At 40.6% G+C, this 26,502-nt stretch overlaps 1 protein-coding gene across 3 annotated transcripts in view; it reads right to left on the reverse strand.

Moving 5' to 3' along the window:
- The window catches only part of osgep (O-sialoglycoprotein endopeptidase), an 82,423-nt gene extending 64,132 nt beyond the window's left edge, over window positions 1-18,291 (reverse strand). For 2 of the 3 annotated variants that reach the window (XM_062066277.1, XM_062066276.1), the window contains exons 1-2: window positions 18,206-18,291; window positions 8,043-8,162 (exon numbers count right to left, since the gene is read on the reverse strand). In XM_062066277.1, coding sequence (XP_061922261.1) covers window positions 8,043-8,157 — 115 coding nt within the window. In that variant the 5' untranslated portion in view covers window positions 8,158-8,162; window positions 18,206-18,291. Of the gene's footprint in view, window positions 1-8,042; window positions 8,163-18,027; window positions 18,148-18,205 lie in introns of those variants that run through there. The other variant, XM_062066278.1, reaches the window with a different exon arrangement.
- Window positions 18,292-26,502: the final 8,211 nt, after the last annotated feature.

Consider the following 26,502-nt stretch of genomic DNA (forward strand, 5'->3'; position numbering starts at 1 on the left):
CGAATGCAAAGCATACTTGATCGACAGCGATACAAGTTACACTGAGGGTGCCCTATAAACAACTTTAACATTGTTAGAAATATGCGCCACACTGTGAATCCACACTAAACAAGAATGACTAACACATTTCGGGAGAACATCCGCACCGTAACAAAACATAAACACAACAGAACAAATACCCAGAATCCTTTGCAGCAATAACTCTGCTACAAGGTGTGTGTGTGTGTGTGTTTATGTGTGTGTGTGTGTGTGTGTGTGTGTGTGTGTGTGTGTGTGTGTGTGTGTGTGTGTGTGTGTGTGTGTGTGTGTGTGTGTGTGTGTGTGTGTGTGTGTGTGCGTCCCGGAAGTGTTAGTACTGCAAAGGGTTCTGGGTTTTTGTTCTGTTGTGTTTATGTTGTGTTACGGTGTGGATGTTCTCCCAAAATGTGTTTGTTATTCTTGTTTGGTGTGGATTCACAATGTGGCATATATTTCTAACAGAGTTAAAGTTGTATATACGGGTTCCCTCAGTGTAACCTGTATCGCTGTTTGATTAAGTGTGCATTGCATTCACATGTGTGTGCGTACAGAAGCCGCACATATCTTGTGTCTGGGCCGGCACCTTGTCAGAATAGATGAAAAGCGGACGTTAAAGGCAATGCCTTTAAGGCACGCCCCCAAGACTGTGGTCCAGGTGGACTACAAGATATAATGACTGATGAATTCCTTCGTTCGATAATGAAGGTTGCCTCAGCTCAAAGCCTGAACCCCGACATTAATGAACTAGCATCCAAGAAAAGATGCCAGGTATCTGGCTTTGGCACATCAGATTAGATCAGTGTGTTGCAAAATGAGCAGTTTAAAGTCCTGAATGGTTGGTTTATTCATTGTTATTTTATTTTCAAATGTATTAGCCTGTGGAAAAAGTTAATGTTGATATTCACCTTAGAAGGCTGCAAATAGAAAAGAGGCATTCAATTTTTTTAAATTGTATTTGATATGCCATTGATATTTTTTAATAATTATTATTATTATTATTTGAAACTCGATTTTGCATGTCACCATAAAGTTATATAAGCCTTGCTTGTTCAATATTCAATGCAAAACTTGTTTGGTTCCCTGTTAAAAGGTTAATTTGTTCAACCTAGGCCCGCGGCTTTGTACGGTTTTAAATTTTGGCCCACTCTGTATTGGAGTTTGACACCCCTGTATTAAATGAACCAAAAATATTACTTATTTTATCTTTGTGAAAATATTGGACACAGTGTGTTGTCAAGCTTATGAGATGCGATGCAAGTGTAAGCCACTGTGACACTATTGTTCTTTTTTTTTTTTTATATATATAAATGTCTAATGATAATGTCAATGAGGGATTTTTAATCACTGCTATGTTGAAATTGTAACTAATATTGATACTGTTGTTGATAATATTCATTTTTGTTTCACTACTTTTGGTTTGTTCTGTGTCGTGTTTGTGTCTCCTCCAGGTTCTGTAACAGCTTCTTCCCTCAGGCCGTAAGACTCTTGAACGCATCATAATTAAATTATCCCCCCAACTCCCCCCAAAATGGATTAACTCGCTGGAATAAAAAAGACAATATAACATACATCCATAAACGTGGATGCATGTGAAAAAGTGCAATATATTTATCTGTACAGAAACCTATTTATTTATTTAGATTTGCACCTTATTGCTTTTTTATCCTGCACTACCATGAGCTGATGTAACGAAATTTCGTTCTTATCTGTACTGTAAAGTTCAAATTTGAATGACAATCAAAAGGAAATCTAAGTCTAATTGCTCTGTTTATTGCAGTTGCTGGGTCGGGTTTGGTTTTGGGATTGGATTGCATTGTTATGGTATTGAAAAAAAAAATGGAAAAAAATTATAATAATTGATTTTTTTAAAATGGATCGATTTTTTCCCACACCCCTACTATTTTTCCCCCCTGTCAATCTAGAAAAAAAAACCTAATATCTTTAGTAAGAAAATAAGAAAGTAAAGAAAGAAAATATAAGGTATTTTATTGACACATATTATTTCCAAGCGTTTGCGGGCCATATAAAAGGTGTGCACTAGACACACCAATAAGCTTGTTTATAGATGTACAATAAAACTCCTCATAGGAAGTTGCCATTTGTTATAACTTTGTGACATGATACAATGCACATTAATGAACATATCAAATATAAATGTGACAGATTGTAGCCAAAGGCTGATTTCCATCAGCATTTCATTGCAAAGAAACAAGCCCAGGGCTCCCGCTAATTCAGCGTTATAGTGAGTTGTATTTTTCACAAGTGGGAAGCCGGTCCCTAAAAATAATGCCTACATTAAAGGCCTACTGAAATGAATTTTTTTTTATTTAAACGGGAATAGCAGATCCATTCTTTGTGTCATACTTGATCATTTCGCGATATTGCCATATTTTTGCTGAAAGGATTTAGTAGAGCACAACGACGATAAAGATCGCAACTTTTGGTATCTGATAAAAACAACCCTTGCCCCTACCGGAAGTAGCGTGACGTCACAAGACAAAGGATTCCTCACAATTCCGCTTTGTTTACAATGGAGCGAGAGACATTCGGACCGAGAAAGCGACGAATACCCCATTAATTTGGCGAAGATGAAAGATTCGTGGATGAAGAACTTTAGAGTGAAGGACTACAGTGTAGTGCGGGGTGGATCTTTTTTTGCTCTGACCGTAACTTAGGTACAAGCTGGCTCATTGGATTCCACACTCTCTCCTTTTTCTATTGTGGATCACAGATTTGTAATTTAAACCACCTCAGATACTATATCCTCTTGAAAATGAGAGTCGAGAACGCGAAATGGACATTCACAGTACATGTAAATACACGGTTAATAATTTTCAGCTTTGCGAAGCTAAAAAAATAGAAGCTAAGTTAGCTACAGAGCTAACGTGATAGTAGGCTCAAATGCAGATAGAAACAAAATTTAAAAAAAACCCTGACTGGAAGGATAGACAGAAGATCAACAATACTATTAAACCATGAACATGTAAATACACGATTAATAATTTTCAGCTTGGCGAAGCTAAAAAAAATAGAAGCTAACTTAGCTACGGAGCTAACGTGATAGCATCAGTCTCAAATGCAGATAGAAACTAAATTTAAAAAAAACCCTGACTGGAAGGATAGACAGAAGATCAACAATACTATTAAACCATGAACATGTAAATACACGGTTAATAATTTTCAGCTTTGCGAAGCTAAAAAAATAGAAGCTAAGTTAGCTACAGAGCTAACGTGATAGCAGGCTCAAATGCAGATAGAAACAAAATTTTAAAAAACCCTGATTTGAAGGATAGACAGAAGATCAACAATACTATTAAACCATGAACATGTAAATACACGATTAATAATTTTCAGCTTGGCGAAGCTAAAAAAATAGAAACTAAGTTAGCTACGGAGCTAACGTGATAGCATCAGTCTCAAATGCAGATAGAAACTAAATTCAAAAAATCCCTGACTGGAAGGATAGACAGAAGATCAACAATACTATTAAACCATGAACATGTAAATACACGGTTAATAATTTTCAGCTTGGCGAAGCTAAAAAAATAGAAGCTAAGTTAGCTACAGAGCTAACGTGATAGCAGGCTCAAATGCAGATAGAAACAAAATTTTTAAAAACCCTGATTTGAAGGATAGACAGAAGATCAACAATACTATTAAACAATGAACATGTAAATACACGATTAATAATTTTCAGCTTGGCGAAGCTAAAAAAAATAGAAGCTAAGTTAGCTACGGAGCTAACGTGATAGCATCAGTCTCAAATGCAGATAGAAACTAAATTTAAAAAAACCCTGACTGGAAGGATAGACAGAAGATCAACAATACTATTAAACCATGAACATGTAAAATACACGGTTAATAATTTTCAGCTTTGCGAAGCTAAAAAAATAGAAGATAAGTTAGCTACAGAGCTAACGTGATAGCAGGTTCAAATGCAGATAGAAACACAATTTTAAAAAACCCTGACTGGAAGGATAGACAGAAGATCAACAATTCTATTAAACCATGAACATGTTTGATTGATTGAGACTTTTATTAGTAGGTTGCACAGTGAAGTACATATTCCGTACAATTGACCACTAAATGGTAACACCCGAATAAGTTTTTCAACTTGTTTAAGTCGGGGTCCACTTAAATTGATTCATGATACAGATATATACTATCATATATACTATCATCATAATACAGTCATCACACAAGATAATCACATTGAATTATTTACATTATTTACAATCAGGAGTGTGGAGGGGGGGTGGGGTGGGGGGGTAGTGGACATAGAGAGAGAGAGAGAGAGAGAGAGAGAGAGATCAGAAGGCATAAGAAAAAGAATCTGCATTTGATTGTTTACATTTGATTATTAGCAATCCGGGGAGGGTGTTAGTTTAGGGTTGTAGCTGCCTGGAGGTGAACTTTTATAGCGGTTTTGAAGGAGGATAGAGATGCCCTTTCTTTTATACCTGTTGGGAGCGCATTCCACATTGATGTGGCATAGAAAGAGAATACACGATTAATAATTTTCAGCTTGGCGAAGCTAAAAAAAAATAGAAGCTAACTTAGCTACGGAGCTAACGTGATAGCATCAGTCTCAAATGCAGATAGAAACTAAATTTAAAAAAAACCCTGACTGGAAGGATAGACAGAAGATCAACAATACTATTAAACCATGAACATGTAAATACACGGTTAATAATTTTCAGCTTTGCGAAGCTAAAAAAATAGAAGCTAAGTTAGCTACAGAGCTAACGTGATAGCAGGCTCAAATGCAGATAGAAACAAAATTTTAAAAAACCCTGATTTGAAGGATAGACAGAAGATCAACAATACTATTAAACCATGAACATGTAAATACACGATTAATAATTTTCAGCTTGGGGAAGCTAAAAAAATAGAAGCTAAGTTAGCTACGGAGCTAACGTGAAAGCATCAGTCTCAAATGCAGATAGAAACTAAATTTAAAAAAACCCTGACTGGAAGTTATAGACAGAAGATCAACAATACTATTAAACCATGTACATGTAAATACACGGTTAATAATTTTCAGCTTGGCGAAGCTAAAAAAATAGACGCTAACTTAGATGCGGCGGCGGCGGCGGGCGTTGTACGCTTTTGAGTCGGCAAGAAAAATATATTTCCCCAAAGTTACGTACGTGACATGCACATATCCGTAATAGCGATCAAATGTTTGGAAGCCAAAGCTGTACTCACCGTAGTGCGTCTGCTATCCTGCTCAAAACACAACACAACCTCCTGGTGTTGGTGTTGCTACAGCCAGCCGCTAATACACCGATCCCACCTACAACTTTCTTCTTTGCAGTCTCCATTGTCCATTAAACAAATTGCAAAAGATTCACCAACACAGATGTCCAGAATACTGTGGAATTTTGTCGAAGAAAACAGAGGTATTTGTATGGGTCCAAACACTTCCCTTGACCTCGTGACGTCACGCGCATACGTCATCATACCGCGACGTTTTCAAGCGGAAGTTTCCCGGGAAGTTTAAAATTGCACTTTATAAGTTAACCCGGCCGTATTGGCATGTGTTGCAATGTTAAGATTTCATCATTAATATATAAACTATCAGACTGCGTGGTCGGTAGTAGTGGGTTTCAGTAGGCCTTTAAACCGGTCCGTGGTGCAAAAAAGGTTGGGGGACCAACGCTTTAGAGCACAGCTGCAACTTCCTGCCACTAAACCTGCAGAAAATAGCTCTTCCTAGGTTTCTGTTTACATTTTCACACTATTTTCTTACCCTTTATGAAGCATTATTTTTACACCTTCATTTTAAGAGCTTAGTGTTTAAGGTGGTTTTACAATTTTTGAGTGTTTTCCATGCTTGTGTTTGTCAGAATAATTGTATATAAGTTATCACACAATTTGTTTTCTATGAGTTCAGGTTGCCCTGCGTGAAGACCGTTTGCCCGGGTTACTATCCGCTGGTGCTTACAAAGCTGCCTTTGATCTTGTCAAGCGAAAGGCGGGCAGCTTGTAAATCTCCACTGTGTGCAATGGAATGCGCCGTAGAGGTGTCTGTTTCCCAGATCTGGACAGCCACAGGAAGGACCTTATCAGGACTGGAAAGCTACGACCAGAGAGGGGGCAAACCTGACACCGCTCCAAGTACCTTTTGTTTGAACTGTTTATGACATACTTGCCAACCTTCCCGATTTTCCCGGGAGACTCCCAAATTTCAGTGCCCCTCCCGAAAATCTCCCGGGGCAACCATTCTCACGAATTTCTCCCGATTTCCACCGAGACAACAATATTGGGGGCGTGCCTTAAAGGCACTGCCTTTAGCGTCCTCTACAACCTGTCGTCACGTCCTCTTTTCCTCCATACAAACAGCGTGTCGGCACAATCGCATAATATATGCGGCTTTTACACACACATAAGGGAATGCAAGGCATACTTGGTCAACAGCCATACAGGTCACACTGAGGGTGGCCGTATAAACAACTTTAACACTGTTACAAATATGCGCCACACGGTGAACCCACACCAAACAAAAATGACAAACACATTTCGGGAGAACATCCGCACCGTAACACAACATAAACACAACAGAACAAATACCCAAAACGCTTTGCAGCACTAACTCGTCCGGGACGCGACAATATATAATCCCGCCATCAGTGTGTGAATGTGTGTGTGTGAATGGGTGAATGTGGAAAATAGTGTCAAAGCGCTTTGAGTTCCTTAAAAAAGGTAGAAAAGCGTTATACAAGTACGACCCATTTACCATTTACCATATACACCCCCTCGCTACAACCAAACCCCGCGTCAATCCCCCCCCCCCCCATCTCCCGAATTCGGAGGTCTCAAGATTGGCAAGTATGACCTTATCAGGACCCGAAATCTACGACCAGAGAGGGGGAAAACCTGACACCGCTCCAAGTACCTTTTGTTTGAACTGTTTATGACATACTTGCCAACCTTCCCGATTTTCCCGGGAGACTCCCGAATTTCAGTGCCCCTCCCGAAAATCTCCCGGGGCAACCATTCTCCCGAATTCCTCCCGATTTCCATCCAGACAACAATATTGAGGGCGTGCCTTAAAGGCACTGCCTTTAGCGTCCTCTACAACCTGTCGTCACGTCCTTTTTTCCTCCATACAAACAGCGTGTCGGCACAATCGCATAATATATGCGGCTTTTACACACACATAAGGGAATGCAAGGCATACTTGGTCAACAGCCATACAGGTCACACTGAAGGTGGCCGTATAAACAACTTTACCCCTGTTACAAATATGCGCCACACCGTGAACCCACACCAAACAAGAATGACAAACACATTTTGGGAGAACATCCGCACCGTAACACAACATAAACACAACAGAACAAATACCCAGAACCCCTTGCAGCACTAACTCTTCCGGGACGCGACAATATACACCCCCCCCCCCCCCCCCCCCCCGCTACCACCAAACACCCCCACACCTCAACCCCGCCGCACCCCAACCCCCGAATTCGGAGGTCTCAAGGTTGGCAAGTATGACCTTATCAGGACCCGAAATCTACAACAATAGAGGGGGCACACCTGACACCGCTCCAAGCACCTTTTGTTTGAACTGTTTATGACCCAGTGCAGCTGCTGCATAATGAGACCCCTCCCCTTAGAAGCAGCTGCAGCTATGTAACATCAGGGAATGCCCAAATAAATGGGGAGGCGTGGAACTTTTTCCTCAGAGCGTGGGGCGACGCTGTACGAGGGTGCAGGTCCACGCGCCCTCCTCATGAGCTTAATTGAATCCTGTCTCTGTTTGATTCCTTGCTTCTTGTCCTGTTTAATAGATGGTTTGGTGTTTGAACCTGACATTACCTTTCATCTCTGCCTTGATAGCTGAGGGATTATATTCAGAGGAAGGTTACATTTAATTTTTCCCTGCTCCCTATTTTCCATAGGTCATAAAAAAAATATCAATAATCATCAATATCGACCGATACAGAGCATTTGAATTGTGATACAGTTTTCAAGAATATCGCCCAGCCCTGTTAGTATTAGTGATAGTTAGTGTAGCTTGCCTTGACCAGGAGGGGTAATGTATGTCCGCCGAGGGTTGGAGAGCACTTCGCCATCCCGGATGATGCCAATGCCAATCTTGTTGGCACTGCCCTCGAACCCAATAACCACAGTCATCGCAGCTGCAAGACAATTCAGAGACGATTGAAGACGGTCATCAGTCTGTGCCAAGAACTCTCAATAGGAATACTACCGTCATTTCAAAGACGGGTTAAAACGAAGGCTGTCAAAATGAAGGAGTTGACTCCCGACCGGTGTGCTCGCTGGCAAGTTTCACAGACTGAAAGAACCGACGGTTACTTAGTTGTGTGCAAATAGATGACTTGCATGCAAGTAAAACATTTAAAAACCGTCCTCGACGGCATTTAGACAATAAAATTGCGTTAGTGTACAAATGTTGCTATCTTCTTCAACACATTTTAAAGGCCTACTGAAATGAAATTGTTTTTATTTAAACGGGCATAGCAGATCCATTCTATGTGTCATACTTGATCATTTCGCGATATTGCCATATTTTTGCTGAAAGGATTTAGTAGAGAACATCGACGATAAAGTTCGCAACTTTTGGTCGCTGATAAAAAAAAGCCTTGCCTGTACCGGAAGTAGCGTGACGTCACAGGTCTAAAGGCTCCTCACATTTCCCCATTGTTTACACCAGCAGCAAGAGCGATTCGGACCGAGAAAGCGACGATTACCCCATTAATTTGAGCGAGGATGAAAGATTTGTGGATGAGGAACGTGAGAGTGAAGGACTAGAGTGCAGTGCAAGACGTATCTTTTTTCGCTCTGACCGTAACTTAGGTACAAGGGTTCATTGGATTCCACACTTTCTCCTTTTTCTGTTGTGGATCACGGATTTGTATTTTAAACCACCTCGGATACTATATCTTCTTGAAAATGAGAGTCGAGAACGCGAAATGGACATTCACAGTGACATTTATCTCCACGACAATACATCGGTGAAGCTCTTTAGCTACGGAGCTAACGTGATAGCATCGGGCTTAACTGCATGTAGAAACAAAAGAAATAAACCCCTGACTGGAAGGATAGACAGAAGATCAACAATACTATTAAAGGCCTACTGAAAGCCACTACTACCGACCACGCAGTCTGATAGTTTATATATCAATGATGAAATCTTAACATTGCAACACATGCCAATACGGCCGGGTTAACTTATAAAGTGACATTTAAAATTTCCCGGGGAATATCCGGCTGAAACGTCGCGGTATGATGAAGTATGCGCGTGACGAAGTCAGAGTAACGGAAGTTATGGTACCCCGTAGAATCCTATACAAAAAGCTCTGTTTTCATTTCATAATTCCACAGTATTCTGGACATCTTTTGCAATTTGTTTAATGAACAATGAAAGCTGCAAAGAAGACAGTTGTAGGTGGGATCGGTGTATTAGCAGCGGACTACAGCAACACAACCAGGAGGACTTTGTTGGAGAGCAGACGCGCTAGCCGCCGACCTCACCTTGACTTCCTACGTCTCCGGGCCGCCAAACGCATCGGGTGAAGTCCTTCGTCCTTCTGCCGATCGCTGGAACGCAGGTGAGCACGGGTGTTGATGAGTAGATGAGGGCTGGCTGGCGTAGGTGGAGAGCTAATGTTTTTAGCATAGCTCTGTGCGGTCCGGTTGCTAAGTTAGCTTCAATTGCGTCGTTAGCACAGCATTGTTAACCTTCGCCAGCCTGGAAAGCATTAACCGTGTATTTACATGTCCACGGTTTAATAGTATTGTTGATTTTCTATCTATCCTTCCAGTCAGGGGTTTATTTTTTTGTTTCTATATGCAGTTAAAGCACGATGCTATTACGTTAGCTCGTAGCTAAAGCATTTCGCCGATGTATTGTCGTGGAGATAAAAGGCACTAAATGTCCATTTCGCGTTCTCGACTCTCATTTTCAAGAGGATATAGTATCCGAGGTGGTTTAAAATACAAATCTGTGATCCACAATAGAAAAAGGAGAGTGTGGAATCCAATGAGCCAGCTTGTACCTAAGTTACGGTCAGAGCGAAAAAAGATACGTCCATCACTGCCTCTCAAGTCCTTCACTGTAACGTTCCTCATCTACGAATCTTTCATCCTCGCTCAAATTAATGGGGTAATCGTCACTTTCTCGGTCCGAATCTCTCTCGCTCCATTGTAAACAATGGGGAATTGTGAGGAATACTAGCTCCTGTGACGTCACGCTACTTCCGGTACAGGCAAGGCTTTTTTTTATCAGCGAGTAAAAGTTGCGAACTTTATCGTCGATTTTCTCTACTAAGTCCTTTCAGCAAAAATATGGCAATATCGCGAAATGATCAAGTATGACACATAGAATGGATCTGCTATTTCCGTTTAAATAAAAAAAAAACATTTCAGTAGGCCTTTAAACCATGGACATGTAAATACACGGTTAATGCTTTCCAACCAGGCGAACGTTAACAATGCTGTTGCTAACGACGCCATTGAAGCTAACTTAGCAACGGGACCTCACAGAGCTATGCTAAAAACAATAGCTATCCACCTACGCCAGCCAGCCCTCATCTGCTCATCAACACCCGTGCTCACCTGCGTTTCAGCGATCGACGGAGCGACGTAAGACTTCACCCGATCACAGATGCGGTCGGCGGCCCGGAGACGGAGGAAGTCAAGGTGAGGTCGGCGGCTAGCGCGTCTGCTATCCATCTCAAAGTCCTCCTGGTTGTGTTGCTGTAGCCAGCCGCTAGTACACCGATCCCACCTACAACTTTCTTCTTTGCAGTCTTCATTGTTCATTAAACAAATTGCAAAAGATTCACCAACACAAATGTCCAGAATACTGTGGAATTTTGCGATGAAAACAGAGCTTTTTGTATTGGATTCAATGGGGTCCGAATACTTCCGTTTCAACTATTGACGTCACGTGCATACGTCATCATCCAAATACGTTTTCAACCGGAAGTTTAGCGGGAAATTTAAAATTGCACTTTATAAGTTAACCCGGCCGTATCGGCATGTGTTGCAATGTTAAGATTTCATCATTGATATATAAACTATCAGACTGCGTGGTCGGTAGTAGTGGCTTTCAGTAGGCCTTTAATCATACAAGTGAGCAATTACATGATTAATCATGATTAATCCAAATTCCAAAAATGTTATTCATCTGTGGGACCCGTTTTCATTTTTTATTTTGTGGCTTTTAATGCCTCACAATCAAACACTTTTATGTTAAAATACTGAACAGATGTTTATTAGGATAAGGTAAACGCCTGTTCAGTATTTTAACACATACTTGCCAACCCTCCCGTTTTTAGCGGGAGAATCCCGGTATTCAGTGCCTCTCCCGACAACCTCCCGGCAGAGATTTTCTCCCGACAAACTCCCGGTATTCAGTCTCAATGCGGACCTGAGACTGAGTGGGGACAGCCTGTTCTCACGTCCGCTTTCCCACAATATAAACAGCTTGCCTGCCCAATGACGTCATAACATCTAGGGCTTTTAGAGAGTAGAGTGCACAACTGCGCACACAACAAGGAGACGAAGCAGAAGAACGAGGAAATTACAGACATGGTGACGCCGTCGACGAGCAAGATGAAGAAATACGCTTGCAAGTTCCAAAACGAATGGAAACAAGAATTTCAGTTAATTCAGGACAGTTCGAAGGGGAAGGTGTATGTTGCCTGTAAATATGTAGAACAGACTTCTCCATTGAACACGGTGGCCGAAATGATATACTCATCATGAACGGAGAAGTTAAACAGGACAATACTGCCATCTAATGGGTAGCCACCGGTACACTGAAATTCAAGTATTTATTTTATGTAAATAAAATAAATAAATATATATATATATATATATATATAAGTATATATATAGCTAGAATTCACTGAAAGTCAAGTATTTCATACATATATATATACATATACATATATATATATATATATATATATATATATATATATATATATATATATATATATATATATATATATATATATGAAATATATATGAAATACTCGAGTTGGTGAATTCTAGCTGTAAATAACCAGCACCTCCAAGTCCGAGTCCATGGTTCTCGCCCGGAAAAGGGTGGAGTGTCATCTCCGGGTTGCGGAGGAGACACTGCCCCAAGTGGAGGAGTTCAAGTCTTGTTCACGAGTGAGGGAAGAGTGGATCGCGGATGGGTGCGGCGTCTTCAGTAATGCGGACGCTGTATCGATCCGTTGTGGTGAAGAAGGAGCTGAGTCGGAAGGCAAAGCTCTCAATTTACCTGTCGATCTACGTTCCCATCCTCACCTATGGTCATGAGCTTTGGGTCATGACCGAAAGGACAAGATCACGGGTACAAGCGGCCGAAATGAGTTTCCTCCGCCGGGTGGCGGGGCTCTCCCTTAGAGATAGGGTGAGAAGCTCTGCCATCCGGGAGGAGCTCAAAGTAAAGCCGTTGCTCCTCCACATTGAGAGGAGCCAGATGAGGTGGTTCGGGCATCTGGTCAGGATGCCACCGGAACGCCTCCCTAGGGAGGTGTTTAGGGAAGTCCGATCGGTAAGAGGCCACGGGGAAGACCCAGGGAAGACTATGTCTCCCGGCTGGCCTGGGAACGCTTCGGGATCCCTCGGGAAGAGCTGGACGAAGTGGCTGGGGAGAGGGAAGTCTGGGCTTCCCTGCTTAGGCTGCTGCCCCCGCGACCCGACCTCGGATAAGCGGAAGAAGATGGATGGATGGATTAAAAGCCACAAAATAAAAAATGAAAACACCACACATAAATCATTTGACAGCTCTAGTCAAACTTGTTTGGTTCTACTAAGCTACGAGATGGACTAGAAATGTCCTGTAGTTTAAAAAGCAATCGGAATACGTGTTTTTAAATAAAGACAATATTTTACACAACAACAAAACACTTTCGGATTGGAGGAAAACAAAACATTAGCTGACTTGGCAGCTATTATGTTAGCAATACAAGCGAGTAATCACCGGCTGTGATTAATCATGATTAATCCGAATTCCAAAATGTTATTAATCTGATTTTTCTTTTAAAATAAATCATTTGACAGCTCTAGTCAAACTGGTTTGGTTCTACTAAGCCAGGGGTGTCCAAACTTTTTCCACTGAGGGCCGCACAGTGAAAAATCAAAGCAAGCGGGGGCCATTTTGATATTTTTTATTTTAAAAACCAATACAATATATGTATAAAAAAGATACATTTAGGCCTCCACTCAGACTTGATCCCGGGGACCCCAAAAGGTTTTGGTCAAAAAAAATATTACAAATGTGTCATTATTTAGTATTATTATTATTATTCAAGGTTTAAATCTCTAGATCAACATTAGGTCTATCTGTCAATATAACACTTTTAAAGATTTAAGTTGTATGCCATTTTTGTCAAGGAAAACTGTGTTTTTTTATGGAAAAAAACTCAAAATATGCAATATTTTCCCCCAATAAAATTTTTAAGTGGAATATTTGAGATTATATAATAATTGGAGTCTTAAAAAGGTCAATAACTCATAACAACATTGATTTTAATTCATTATTTTTTTGAGCAATGACACTTAAAAAAAAAAAAAGTCCCACTAAAATTATTGGGCATCCAAAAGGGTACTGCTCAGTAAAGTTTAAAAAAATAAATCCAACATTTTTTTTAACTTTTACCACAATAGTCTCAAAATCAACTTCAGATCTATCCGTCAATTATAAGTTTTATTGTTTATGTTTTTTGTTTGTTTGTTGTAGGCCCTTCTTTAAAAAACTTTGTTTTTTTAATGGCAACCAAAAAATATGCAACATTTTCCCCCCAAAATATCTCAAAGTGGAATATTTAATAGGTCAATAATTCATAATGACATTGATTTTGATTCATTATTATTTTTTACAGAAAGAAACAGCCTGCATGGCAGCTTTGTGTTATTAGAGTAAATAATGCAACATTTTCTTGTTACATTTCACCTGTTTGCTCTTTTATACCACTTTTTATGTTTTTTATTATTTTTTTCATCGTATTTTTAGAATGTGTCGTGGGGCCTTTAAAAATTTACCTGCGGGCCGCACTTTGGACACCCCTGTACTAAGCTACGCGATAGACTAGAAAATGTCCTGTGGTTTAAAAATAAACTGGAATATGTGTTTTTAAATAAAGACAATACGTTACACAGCAACAAAACACTTTCGGATTTCAGTAAATCAAAACAATAGCTGGCTAGGCAGCTATTGTGTTAGCAATACAAGCGAGTAATCACCGACTGCGATTAATCATGATTAATCAGGAAGCTTAGGTCCTTTAATGTGTGCAGCAAGCTGTTGGAGATCTTTGATCAGTCTGTTGTGGCCAGTGCCCTGTACTTTGCAGTGGTTTGATGGGGGGAGCAGCACCAGCAAAAAGGGACTTAAACCAGATTGACAAACTCAATCAATCAATCAATGTTTACTTATACAGCCCTAAATCACGAGTGTCTCAAAGGGCTGCACAAGCCACAACGACATCCTCGGCTCAGATCCCACATCAGGGCAAGGAAAAACTCAACCCAATGGGACAAAGTGATCCGGAAAGTCGATAATATTGAGTTGAGTTGAGTTTGAGTTTACTTGGAACGTGCATGCATACGACATGATACGTCACAATTTCCAGTTCCTCTATTCAACATGTTCGAAAAGGAGTAGGAAGAAGCAGAGCTTATTTAATCCTGCCCCTTTTTCTTTTACGTAACAGTTGCTAAAACTTTTGTTCACTTCCTGTTCTCAATTTATTCACAATATAATCCATAGGCAATCACAATAAAACTAAATAAATAATACTCAGTGAAGTAAGTTATATTTCATATGGTGAGATGAGTAAGATTATTTTGAAAATGAATGGATGGATGGATGAAATAAAGTCAGAATGTTTATCTTCTTCTTTGTACTTTGTAAACACTTTAAGTTTGAAGAGTTTCTTGAAGTGGATCATATTAGTACATTGTTTGATTGCTTTGCTTAATCCATTCCATCATTTAATTCCACATACTGAAGGTCTTAAGTGTTGTACGTGCATACAAATGTTTTAAATGACATTTTTCTCTAAGATTATATTTCTCCTCTTTTTTTGAGAACAATTGTTGTATATTCTTGGTAATAGTTTGCTTTGTGTATAATTTTAGCTGTTTGCAAATTCACTATGTCGTGGAATTTCAGCATTTTTGATTCAATAAATAAAGGGTTTGTATGTTCTCTATATCCAACATGATGTATTATTATAACTGATCTTTTTTGTAACACGGTTAATGAACGAAATGTCCCTTTGTAGTTATTTACCCCATATTTCTACACAATAACTCAGATATGTAACACTAGCGAGCAGTAGAGGATATGAAGTGATTTTTGGTCTAGAACATGTTTTGCTTTATTCATTATTGACGTGTACCATGTACATGGTAATTGTTATATATTGTATATATTATATACAATTACAATATATCCATATATATCATATACTGTATATACAACATGAAAATATTACATATATGTTATATTTTATATGACTACTACGGTACATTTTTAGTCCACTTTATAATAATAATAATAATAATAATACCTGAGATTTATACCTGCATTATCCTTTCCATCCTTTGTAACTGAGCTACTGTGTGGAACAATTTCCCTTGTGGATCATTAAAGTTTGTCTAAGTCTATTAATTCAAATTCCAAAATGTTATTAATCTGATTTTCTTTTTTAATAATCATTTCACAGCTCCTAGTCAAACTTGTTTGGTTCTACTAAGCTACGAGATTAGACATGTCTAGAAATGTCCAGTGGTTTAAAAAATAAATTGGAATATGTGTTTTTAAACAAAGACAATATGTTACACAACAACAAAACACTTTCGGATTTCAGTAAATCATAACATTAGCTGGCTAGGCAGCTATTATGTTGGCAATACTACCTCAGTAGAAGCATTTAAGTCGCATCTTAAAACTCATTTGTATACACTAGCTTTTAAATACACCCTCCTTTTAAACTAGTTGACTATTATGTTAGATCCACTATGGACTGGACTCTCACTATTATGTTAGATCCACTATGGACTGGACTCTCACGCTATTATGTTAGATCCACTATGGACTGGACTCTCACTATTATGTTAGATCCACTATGGACTGGACTCTTACTATTATGTTAGATCCAGTATGGACTGGACTCTCACTATTATGCTAGATCCACTATGGACTGGGCTCTCACACTATTATGTTAGATCCACTATGGACTGGACTCTCACTATTATGTTAGATCCACTATGGACTGGACTCTCACTATTATGTTAGATCCACTATGGACTGGACTTTCACTATTATGTTAGATCCACTATGGACTGGACTCTCACGCTATTATGTTAGATCCACTATAGACTGGACTCTCACTATTATGTTAGATCCACTATGGACTGGACTCTTACTATTATGTTAGATCCAGTATGGACTGGACTCTCACTATTATGTTAGATCCACTATGGACTGGGCTCTCACACTATTATGTTAGATCCACTATGGACTGGATTCTCACTATTATGTTAGATCCACTATGGACTGGACTCTCACACTATTATGTTAGATCCACGATGGACTGGACTCTCACTATTATGTTAGATCCACTATGGACTGGACTCTCACGCTATTATGTTAGATCCACGATGGACTGGACTCTCACTATTATGTTAGATCCACTATGGACTGGACTCTTACTATTATGTTAGATCCCGTATGGACTGGACTCTCACTATTATGTTAGATCCACTATGGACTGGACTCTCACACTATTATGTTAGATCCACTATGGACTGGACTCTCACACTATTATGTTAGATCCACTATGGACTGGACTCTCACACTATTATGTTAGATCCACTATGGACTGGACTCTCACGCTATTATGTTAGATCCAATATGGACTGGACTCTCACTATTATGTTAGATCCACTATGGACTGGACTCTCACACTGTTGTGTTAGATCCACTATGGACTGGACTCTCTCACTACTATGTTAGATCCACTATGGACTGGACTCTCACACTATTAACTAGATCCACTATGGACTGGACTCTCACTATTATGTTAGATCCACTATGGACTGGACTCTCACACTATTAACTAGATCCACTATGGACTGGACTCTCACTATTATGTTAGATCCACTATGGACTGGACTCTCACACTATTATGTTAGATCCACTATGGACTGAACTCTCACTATTATGTTAGATCCACTATGGACTGGACTCTCACACTATTATGTTAGATCCACTATGGACTGGACTCTCTCACTACTATGTTAGATCCACTATGGACTGGACTCTCACACTATTAACTAGATCCACTATGGACTGGACTCTCACTATTATGTTAGATCCACTATGGACTGGACTCTCACACTATTAACTACATCCACTATGGACTGGACTCTCACTACTATGTTAGATCCACTATGGACTGGACTCTCACATTATTAACTAGGTCCACTATGGACTGGACTCTCACTATTATGTTAGATCCACTATGGACTGGACTCTCACACTATTATGTTAGATCCACTATGGACTGGACTCTCACACTATTATGTTAGATCCACTATGGACTGAACTCACACTATTATGTTAGATCCACTATGGACTGGACTCTCACATTATTAACTAGATCCACTCGACGTCCCCACATCTGCGGTCCCCTCCAAGGTTTCTCATCGAATCCCATTGGGTTGAGTTTTTTCTTGCCCTGATGTGGAATCTGGATGTCATTGTGGCTTGTGCAGCCCTTTGAGATACTCGTGATTCAGGGCTATAAAAATAAACTTTGATTGACTTAACTTTGAATACAAGCGAGTAACCACCGGCTGTGATTAATCCAAATTCCAAAATGTTATTAACTTTTTTTTTTTTTTAATAATTTGACAGCTGTCGTCAAACTTGTTTGGTTCTACTACGCTGCGAGATGGACTAGAAATGTCCTGTAGTTTAAAAAGCAATTGGAACATCCATTCATTTCCTACCGCTTGTCCCTTTCGGGGTCGCTGGAGCCTATATGTGTTTTTAAAATTTGAGGAAAACAAAACATTAGCTAGCTAGGCAGCTATTATGTTAGAATGCACTTCATTGTGCGCGACACAATATGACAACTCGATGATAAACTATAGTCTTATTCATGTTATATTCCTATAAAAAACTCACATTAGATCAACTATTTGACTTCCTTGGCTGTCGACTCCTCCATGCGAAATACCAAGGACCACAACATTGGGCGCCGATTATTTGCCTGAAACGACGCACTCTATTGTCCAACAGCCACGCTCAAATCCACACAAATATTTGCTCCACGGTGCCTGTTGTGACTTAATTCATGTGTTAATAAAAACGTATTGTGTTAATATTTTAAGATAGGGCGGTATAATTTGGTCATTCCTTTCAGGCATGGAAGAGGACGCCAAAACTGGAAAACGCATGCATCGACCGCTATTGCCTACTGGCGCTGACGAGAAGCGGGGCCGCCATCTTGGAGTGGTGATCCGCGCCACCCAGTGCAATTCATTTGGCAGGAGCAATGAACTGTCAGCGCATTCCATTCATCTTACCTCACTGAATACTATGGATGTCCGATAATGGCTTTTTGCCGATATCCGATATTGTCCAACTCTTTGATTACCGATACCAATACGAACCGATACCAATATCAACCGATACCGATATATACAGTCGTGGAATCAACACATTATTATGCCTAATTTGGACAACCACGTATGGTGAAGATAAGGTCCTTTTTAAAAAAATTAATAAAATAAAACAAGATAAATAAATTAAAAACATTTTTTTGAATAAAAAAGAAAGTAAATTAATATAAAAACAGTTACCTAGAAACTAGTAATGAATGAAAATGAGTAAAATTAACTGTTAAAGGTTAGTACTATTAGTGGACCAGCAGTACGCACAATCATGTGTGCTTACGGACTGTATCCCTTGCAGACTGTATTGATATATATTGATATATAATGTAGGAACCAGAATATTAATAACAGAAATAAACAACCCTTTTGTGTGAATGAGTGTGAATGAGTGTAAATGGGGTAGGGAAGGTTTTTTGGGTTGTTGCACTAATTGTAAGTGTGTATTGTGTTTTTTATGATGATTTAATAAAAAAATAATAATAATTAAAAAAAAAAAACGATACCGATAATAAAACAACTGATACCGATAATTTCCAATATTACATTTTAAAGCATTTATCGGTCGATAATATCGGCAGGCTGATATTATTATGTCTACTGAATACCACTGATTTTCACACGTTTTTTTGTCATACGTGTAGCTATGATAAAGGACACATATTTTGGCGTGTTTTATTATTCATAGTTTGCTTAACAGTAATAGAATATTCTTATATGCTATAAGTGACCGGATGTCCGAGATCAAAACTGGGAATACAATCCCAGAGAGGGGGGGAAAAAACGGTCAGCTATTTTTAAATTGAAGAAACAATATGATTAGGTTATATATACATGCGTATATCCTACATAAACAATGTATGAATACATTAGATATCTATATATCTTAAAGACTGTATCTCTGTTGCTGCAGCAGCAGAGAGTTTATTCTGTCTTGACACTTTGTATTGATATTTTGTATTACATTCTTCCCTTAAATGATCATGTTTACAGTGATTTTTTTATATGTATTTTTTTATGTATGTCGCTTTGGATAAAAGCGTCTGCCAAATACTTCAACATAAACATATATAAACACCTGAAAGTCTCTATATCAGCTAAAACCACCAATCTGTTACACTGGATTCAGAATAAAACTAAATTCTGTTTTACCCAAAAATATTAGTATTTGAATATTGTTACTTGAAGACTTATTCCTGGTTACAATTATACTGTTAAGAAAGTATTGTCTTATACTTTGCCTAAAATGAGAATGCATCATAATCAGTGGCGGCTGGTGAATTTAGTTTTAGGTGGGGCTGAAAGTTTGTAAACTAAGCCCCTGTAGGGGGATCATCCTCCCCCAGAAGATTTCTTTGTGATTTTCACATACAAATGAAGCATTCTGGTGCATTCTGACAAAATAATGAAGAGAAAATAGAACATTTCATAGGTTTGCAGACAACTATATACAATATGTACACTTTTACCCCTGTTGGCTTTTACAATCTTTATATTCATCATTTATTTCAAATTTATGTTATTCAAGTATGTATAGCTGGAAGCCTGGATGAGAGGGGCAGTGATCTGGCCAATCACTGCTGACCCACCAACCGGAGAGTGTTGTGGTTAAGGGTCGAAACACTCGGTGAACGTTGGGGACCACCTGATGACCTCTTGTCCAGGCCAAAGCTTTATCCATTAGAAATGGATTATAATAGCATCTTTGATGTATTTGCAAACTGAACTCCCTGGGAAACCAGTGACTTCCAGGAAAGTCTGGATGACAACCGAGAAAGGTCGGTGACGCTGGAGAGACAGCTGACCTCCAGGAAAGACTGGCGGGGTAACAGGGGCCAGCAACCCCTGTTGCAGCACTCGCAAGAGGGCACCAAGCAAGCTACAGAACGTACAAATGAGCAATACCCCCAGAGTCTCCCGAGAGGGGGGGAGGATGAGAGACTCGCTAGGACAGATTTAACGGCAACGACAAGGACAGTGACACAGACACAGAGAAGGCTCAAACAAACCACCTTGACTGGGGAGGCATGGGAAGTGAAATGCAATTGCGGAAAGATCTGCAAAGGTGCAAGAGGGCTCAAAATACACCAGAGCAAGGCCAAGGACAAGGCCAAGTGTGGACAGGGACGAACGCATGCACACCGCTCAGACGAACAGTCTGGTGAGACGCAGGAGAACCCTAGGCAGGAAGCAAACCACAGTCCTAGAGATCTCTCAGTGCCTGCAATCCCCCAAAACCACACAAGGACAACCTCAAATGCCATCCCAGAAAGCCCACCCCAGCCAACGAAGGACAGAATCAAGTGGCCTAAGATGAGTGAGACCAAGGAGTGGTCCATGCTCGATGAAGATCTGGACAGGGTGCTCGAAATGGTTCAAGCAGGTTCAGTAGAAAGGAAGGTGGATTCACTCACAGCCATCACCTACAACTTGGCAAAAGAACGGTTTGGAACAGTGCCAAGGAGAGAGAACACAGCCAGACCAGGAAAGCAGGAAAACAGAAGAGAAAGAAAGATCAAACAACTTCGGAAGGAGATTAAAACCCTGAAAAAGCAATTCAAATTGGCAAGCACAGAAGAAAAGGAAGGATTAAAAGAACTGACGGCTATCCTCCGCGAGCAGCTCATCAGGCTGAGAAGAGCCGAAGGGCAAAGGCAAAGGCGGAAAAGGCAGGAAGCTGCACGAGCCCAGTTCATAAAAGACCCCTATCGCTTCACTAAGTCACTTTTGGGAGAGGCGAGGTCAGGGACTCTAACAAGTTCTAAGGAGGAGGTGGAAGAGTTTGTTGAAGAGACATTCAGTGACCCTTCAAGAAACGATGCCCTACCAGAAAATCACGGGCTTGGTACCATCAGTCCACCAACATCCTCCCTCAGCACAGAATATCCATCATGGAGAGAGGTTCAAGAGGTTGTAAAGCACGCGAGATCAGCTTCTGCCCCAGGTCCCAGCGGTATACCTTACAAAGTGTACAAGAAATGCCCTAAGCTCCTACACAGGCTGTGGAAGCTTATGCGGGTGATATGGGACAAAGGAACCATACCAACAAGCTGGAGAAGGGCAGAAGGGTGCTTTGTGCCGAAAGAACGGGGATCCACAAAGATCAGCCAGTTCCGAACCATTTCCTTGCTCAGTGTGGAGGGGAAAATCTTCTTTTCAGTGCTGGCCAAAAGAATGAGCTCCTATATGACCCGGAATGGATATATTGACACCTCTATCCAGAAGGGCGGTATCGAAGGGTTCTCCGGGTGCCTGGAGCATACAGGGGTCCTCAGCCAACTTATCCAAGAAGCAAAGGAGAAGAAAGGCAACCTAACAGTAGTCTGGCTTGATTTTGCTAATGCATATGGGTCAATTCCCCATAACGTGATCCAAGTGGCTATGGACCATTACCACATCCCACATCACATCCAGGGGATGATCACCAGCTACCTGGGAGACATCAAGCTACGATTCCAAGCAGCCATGTTCACAACAAAATGGCAGCCAGTGGAGAAAGGAATAGTGACAGGGTGCACCATCTCCCCCATCTTGTTTGTCATGGGAATGAACCTGATCATCTCTGCAGCGATCACAAAGTCAAGAGGACCAAAGACTGCAGCAGGAAGCCAACAACCAGCAATCAGGGCATTCATGGATGATCTTACCGTGATAACACCAACTCACGTGCAGGCAAGATGGGTCCTGGCGGAACTGGATCGTATGGCTACTTGGGCAAAGATGATCTTCAAGCCCAAGAAATCAAGGTGTCTGGTGATCCAAAAGGGAAAAACAACGGGAAAGTTCAAGCTGCTTGTTCAGGGGGAAACAATCCCGAACATCCAGGGGAACCCTATTAAATGCCTTGGAAAGTGGTATGACGATTCCATGACAGATAAAAACAGCATCTCCAGCACCGGAAATCAAGTTGAAGAATGGTTGAAAAAGATTGACAAGTCTGGTCTGCCTGGGAAATACAAGTGCTGGATCTACCAGCATGGCCTACTCCAAAGACTTATGTGGCTTCTCACTGTGTACGAAGTGGCCATAACAACAGTTGAAGGGTTGGAGAGGAAGTTCAACAAGCATCTTCGTAAATGGTTGGGAATACCCCCAAGCTTTACATCTACGGGGCTCTACATAAGGTCGGGTCAGCTCCAGCTCCCCCTGTCTTCAGTTGTGGAGGAGTTTAAAGTCGCAAAATGCAGACTTTCCCTGACGTATAGGGACTCCCAAGATCAACTCATCAGGGAAGCTGGAATAAGAACAAGATCTGGCAGGAAGTGGGCCGCCAGCACTGCTGTTACCCAGGCAGAATCATCTCTCAGGACCAAAGATACCATCGGAAGCCCTTGCACTGGAAGACAGGGTCTAGGAACATCACATTTCCAGCAGTGGTCCAAGTCCACTCCCAGGGAAAAGAGGACCATGATCCAGGATGAAGTTCGAAACCTTGAGGAAGAAGGAAGAAGAGCTAAAGCCGTCGAGCTCGCAACCCAAGGTGCCTGGACAAGGTGGAACCTTCCCAAGAGGACCGTGACGTGGAGTGAACTGTGGAGGCTGGAGCCGTTTCGTATCTCGTTTCTGCTCCGAGCAGTATACGACACCCTGCCGACCCCAGTCAACTTGCATAGGTGGGGAATGAGGGAGGACCCGCTGTGCAGGTTGTGTGGCGGTAAAGGAACTATGGCGCATATTCTTTCTGGGTGCAAAACAGCATTGACCCAGGGAAGATACAGGTGGCGCCATGACAGGGTGTTGGCAATGCTCGCAAACATCTTAGAGCAAGAGAGGAGAAAGAAGCACCACGCCAAAACTAAGCCACTGCTGAGCACCATCACCTTCGTGAAAGAGGGTCATAGACCAGTTGTCCAAGGCCAAGCCAAGCAAAACTTCCTGCAGTTGGCCCAGTGTTGGGAGATGGAGGTCGACCTGGGGAGGAAGCTCCTCTTCCCAGAGGCGGTACTGTCCACCACTCTAAGACCAGATATAGTTATGTGGTCCCCAGAGGGAAAGAAAATCATCCTGGTGGAACTTACTGTCCCATGGGAGGAGGGATGTGAGGAAGCGGCAGAGAGGAAGAAAACAAAGTACCAACAACTTGTCCAGGACTGCCGGGACAAGGGGTGGATGGCATGGCTGATGACAGTGGAAGTTGGATGTCGAGGATTCCCTGCTCAATCTGTGTGGAATCTGATGACAAAGGTCGGATTGAGAGGTCACTTGAGGAAAACAGCCGTTCGTAGGCTGGGAGAAGCGGCAGAGAGAGCCTCCTGTTGGCTCTGGCATAAAAGAGAGGACAATAGCTGGAAGCCTGGATGAGAGGGGCAGTGATCTGGCCAATCACTGCTGACCCACCAACCGGAGAGTGTTGTGGTTAAGGGTCGAAACACTCGGTGAACGTTGGGGACCACCTGATGACCTCTTGTCCAGGCCAAAGCTTTATCCATTAGAAATGGATTAAAATAGCATCTTTGATGTATTTGCAAACTAAACATTTTTAAATTTAATTCACTTCAATGACAAGCAATTTTATTATGGTCATACTCTTGTTTGCTAGCGGCTACGATTTCAGTACTATTGAAGATCTTTGCTCCTTCTCAACTCTGTGGTAATATTCTTGTCGCAAAATACAACCAATAGTACGTTAATGTTAAATCCTACTTGTGAAAAGTAATCCCCCGATTCCTATTTTCAACAGTTCGCTCATTTGAGCAGGAAAACGTTGAACACCATCTTTGTTTTCTACCTGTCAACTGTCAGTTTAGCATCTTTGTTTTCTACCTGTCAACTGTCAGTTTAGCAGCTTTGTTTTCTACCTGTCAACTGTCAGTTTAGCATCTTTGTTTTCTACCTGTCAACTGTCAGTTTAGCATCTTTGTTTTCTACCTGTCAACTGTCAGTTTAGCATCTTTGTTTTCTACCTGTCAACTGTCAGTTTAGCATCTTTGTTTTCTACCTGTCAAACTGTCAGTTTAGCATCTTTGTTTTCTACCTGTCAAACTGTCAGTCGAGCATCTTTGTTTTCTACCTGTCAAATTGTCAGTTTAGCATCTTTGTTTTCTACCTGTCAACTTTTAGTTTAGCATCTTTGTTTTCTACCTGTCAACTGTCAGTTTAGCATCTTTGTTTTCTACCTGTCAACTGTCAGTTTAGCATCTTTGTTTTCTACCTGTCAACTGTCAGTTTAGCATATTTGTTTTCTACCTGTCAACTGTCAGTTTAGTAACTTTGTTTTCTACCTGTCAACTGTCAGTTTAGCATCTTTGTTTTCTACCTGTCATCTGTCAGTTTAGCATCTTTGTTTTCTACCCGTCAACTGTCAGTTTAGTATCTTTGTTTTGTACCTGTCAACTGTCAGTTTAGCATCTTTGTTTTCTACCTGTCAACTGTCAGTTTAGCATATTTGTTTTCTACCTGTCAACTGTCAGTTTAGTAACTTTGTTTTCTACCTGTCAACTGTCAGTTTAGCATCTTTGTTTTCTACCTGTCAACTGTCAGTTTAGCATCTTTGTTTTCTACCTGTCAACTGTCAGTTTAGCATCTTTGTTTTCTACCTGTCAACTGTCAGTTTAGCATATTTGTTTTCTACCTGTCAACTGTCAGTTTAGTAACTTTGTTTTCTACCTGTCAACTGTCAGTTTAGCATCTTTGTTTTCTACCTGTCAACTGTCAGTTTAGCATCTTTGTTTTCTACCTGTCAACTGTCAGTTTAGCATCTTTGTTTTCTACCTGTCAACTATCAGTTTAGCATCTTTGTTTTCTACCTGTCAACTGTCAGTTTAGCATCTTTGTTTTCTACCTGTCAACTGTCAGTTTAGCATCTTTGTTTTCTACCTGTGAACTGTCAGTTTAGCATCTTTGTTTTCTACCCGTCAACTGTCAGTTTAGCATCTTTGTTTTCTACCTGTCAACTGTCAGTTTAGCATCTTTGTTTTCTACCTGTCATTTGTCAGTTTAGCATCTTTGTTTTCTACCTGTCAACTGTCAGTTTAGCATCTTTGTTTTCTACCTGTCAACTGTCAGTTTAGCATCTTTGTTTTCTACCTGTCAACTGTCAGTTTAGCATCTTTGTTTTCTACCTGTCAACTGTCAGTTTAGCATCTTTGTTTTCTACCTGTCAACTGTCAGTTTAGCATCTTTGTTTTCTACCTGTCAACTGTCAGTTTAGCATCTTTGTTTTCTACCTGTCAACTGTCACTTTAGCATCTTTGTTTTCTATCTGTTAACTGTCAGTTTAGCATATTTGTTTTCTACCTGTCAACTGTCAGTTTAGCATCTTTGTTTTCTACCTGTCAACTGTCAGTTTAGCATCTTTGTTTTCTACCTGTCAACTGTCAGTTTAGCATCTTTGTTTTCTACCTGTCAACCTGTCAGTTTAGCATCTTTGTTTTCTACCTGTCAACTGTCAGTTTAGGATCTTTGTTTTCTACCTGTCAACCTGTCAGTTTAGCATCTTTTTTTTTTTCTACCTGTCAACCTGTCAGTTTAGGCTGCTCGCCGGCTCCTCGTCACCACTTCAAGATGGCGGCCAAATGTCTGGCGTCACAGCAGCCAATGCTGCGTCTACTACCAAGGACCAAAACAGTGGGCGCTGATTACTTGCCTGAATCGACACACACAAGTGTTCAACAACCACGCACGAATCCACGCAAATATTTACTCCACGGTACCTTTTGTGATTTAATTCATTTGGTAATAAAACCCTCATGTGTGTACATTTTAAGATGGGGCGGAATAATTTAGTCATTTCTTTCAGGCATAGACGAGGACGTCAAAATTGGAAAACGCATGTGTTCAATGTAATATAGTACGTTTTTGCAACATTTA

The sequence above is a fragment of the Entelurus aequoreus genome, linkage group LG12, assembly GCF_033978785.1.
Source record: "Entelurus aequoreus isolate RoL-2023_Sb linkage group LG12, RoL_Eaeq_v1.1, whole genome shotgun sequence".
Classification (NCBI taxonomy): domain Eukaryota; kingdom Metazoa; phylum Chordata; class Actinopteri; order Syngnathiformes; family Syngnathidae; genus Entelurus; species Entelurus aequoreus.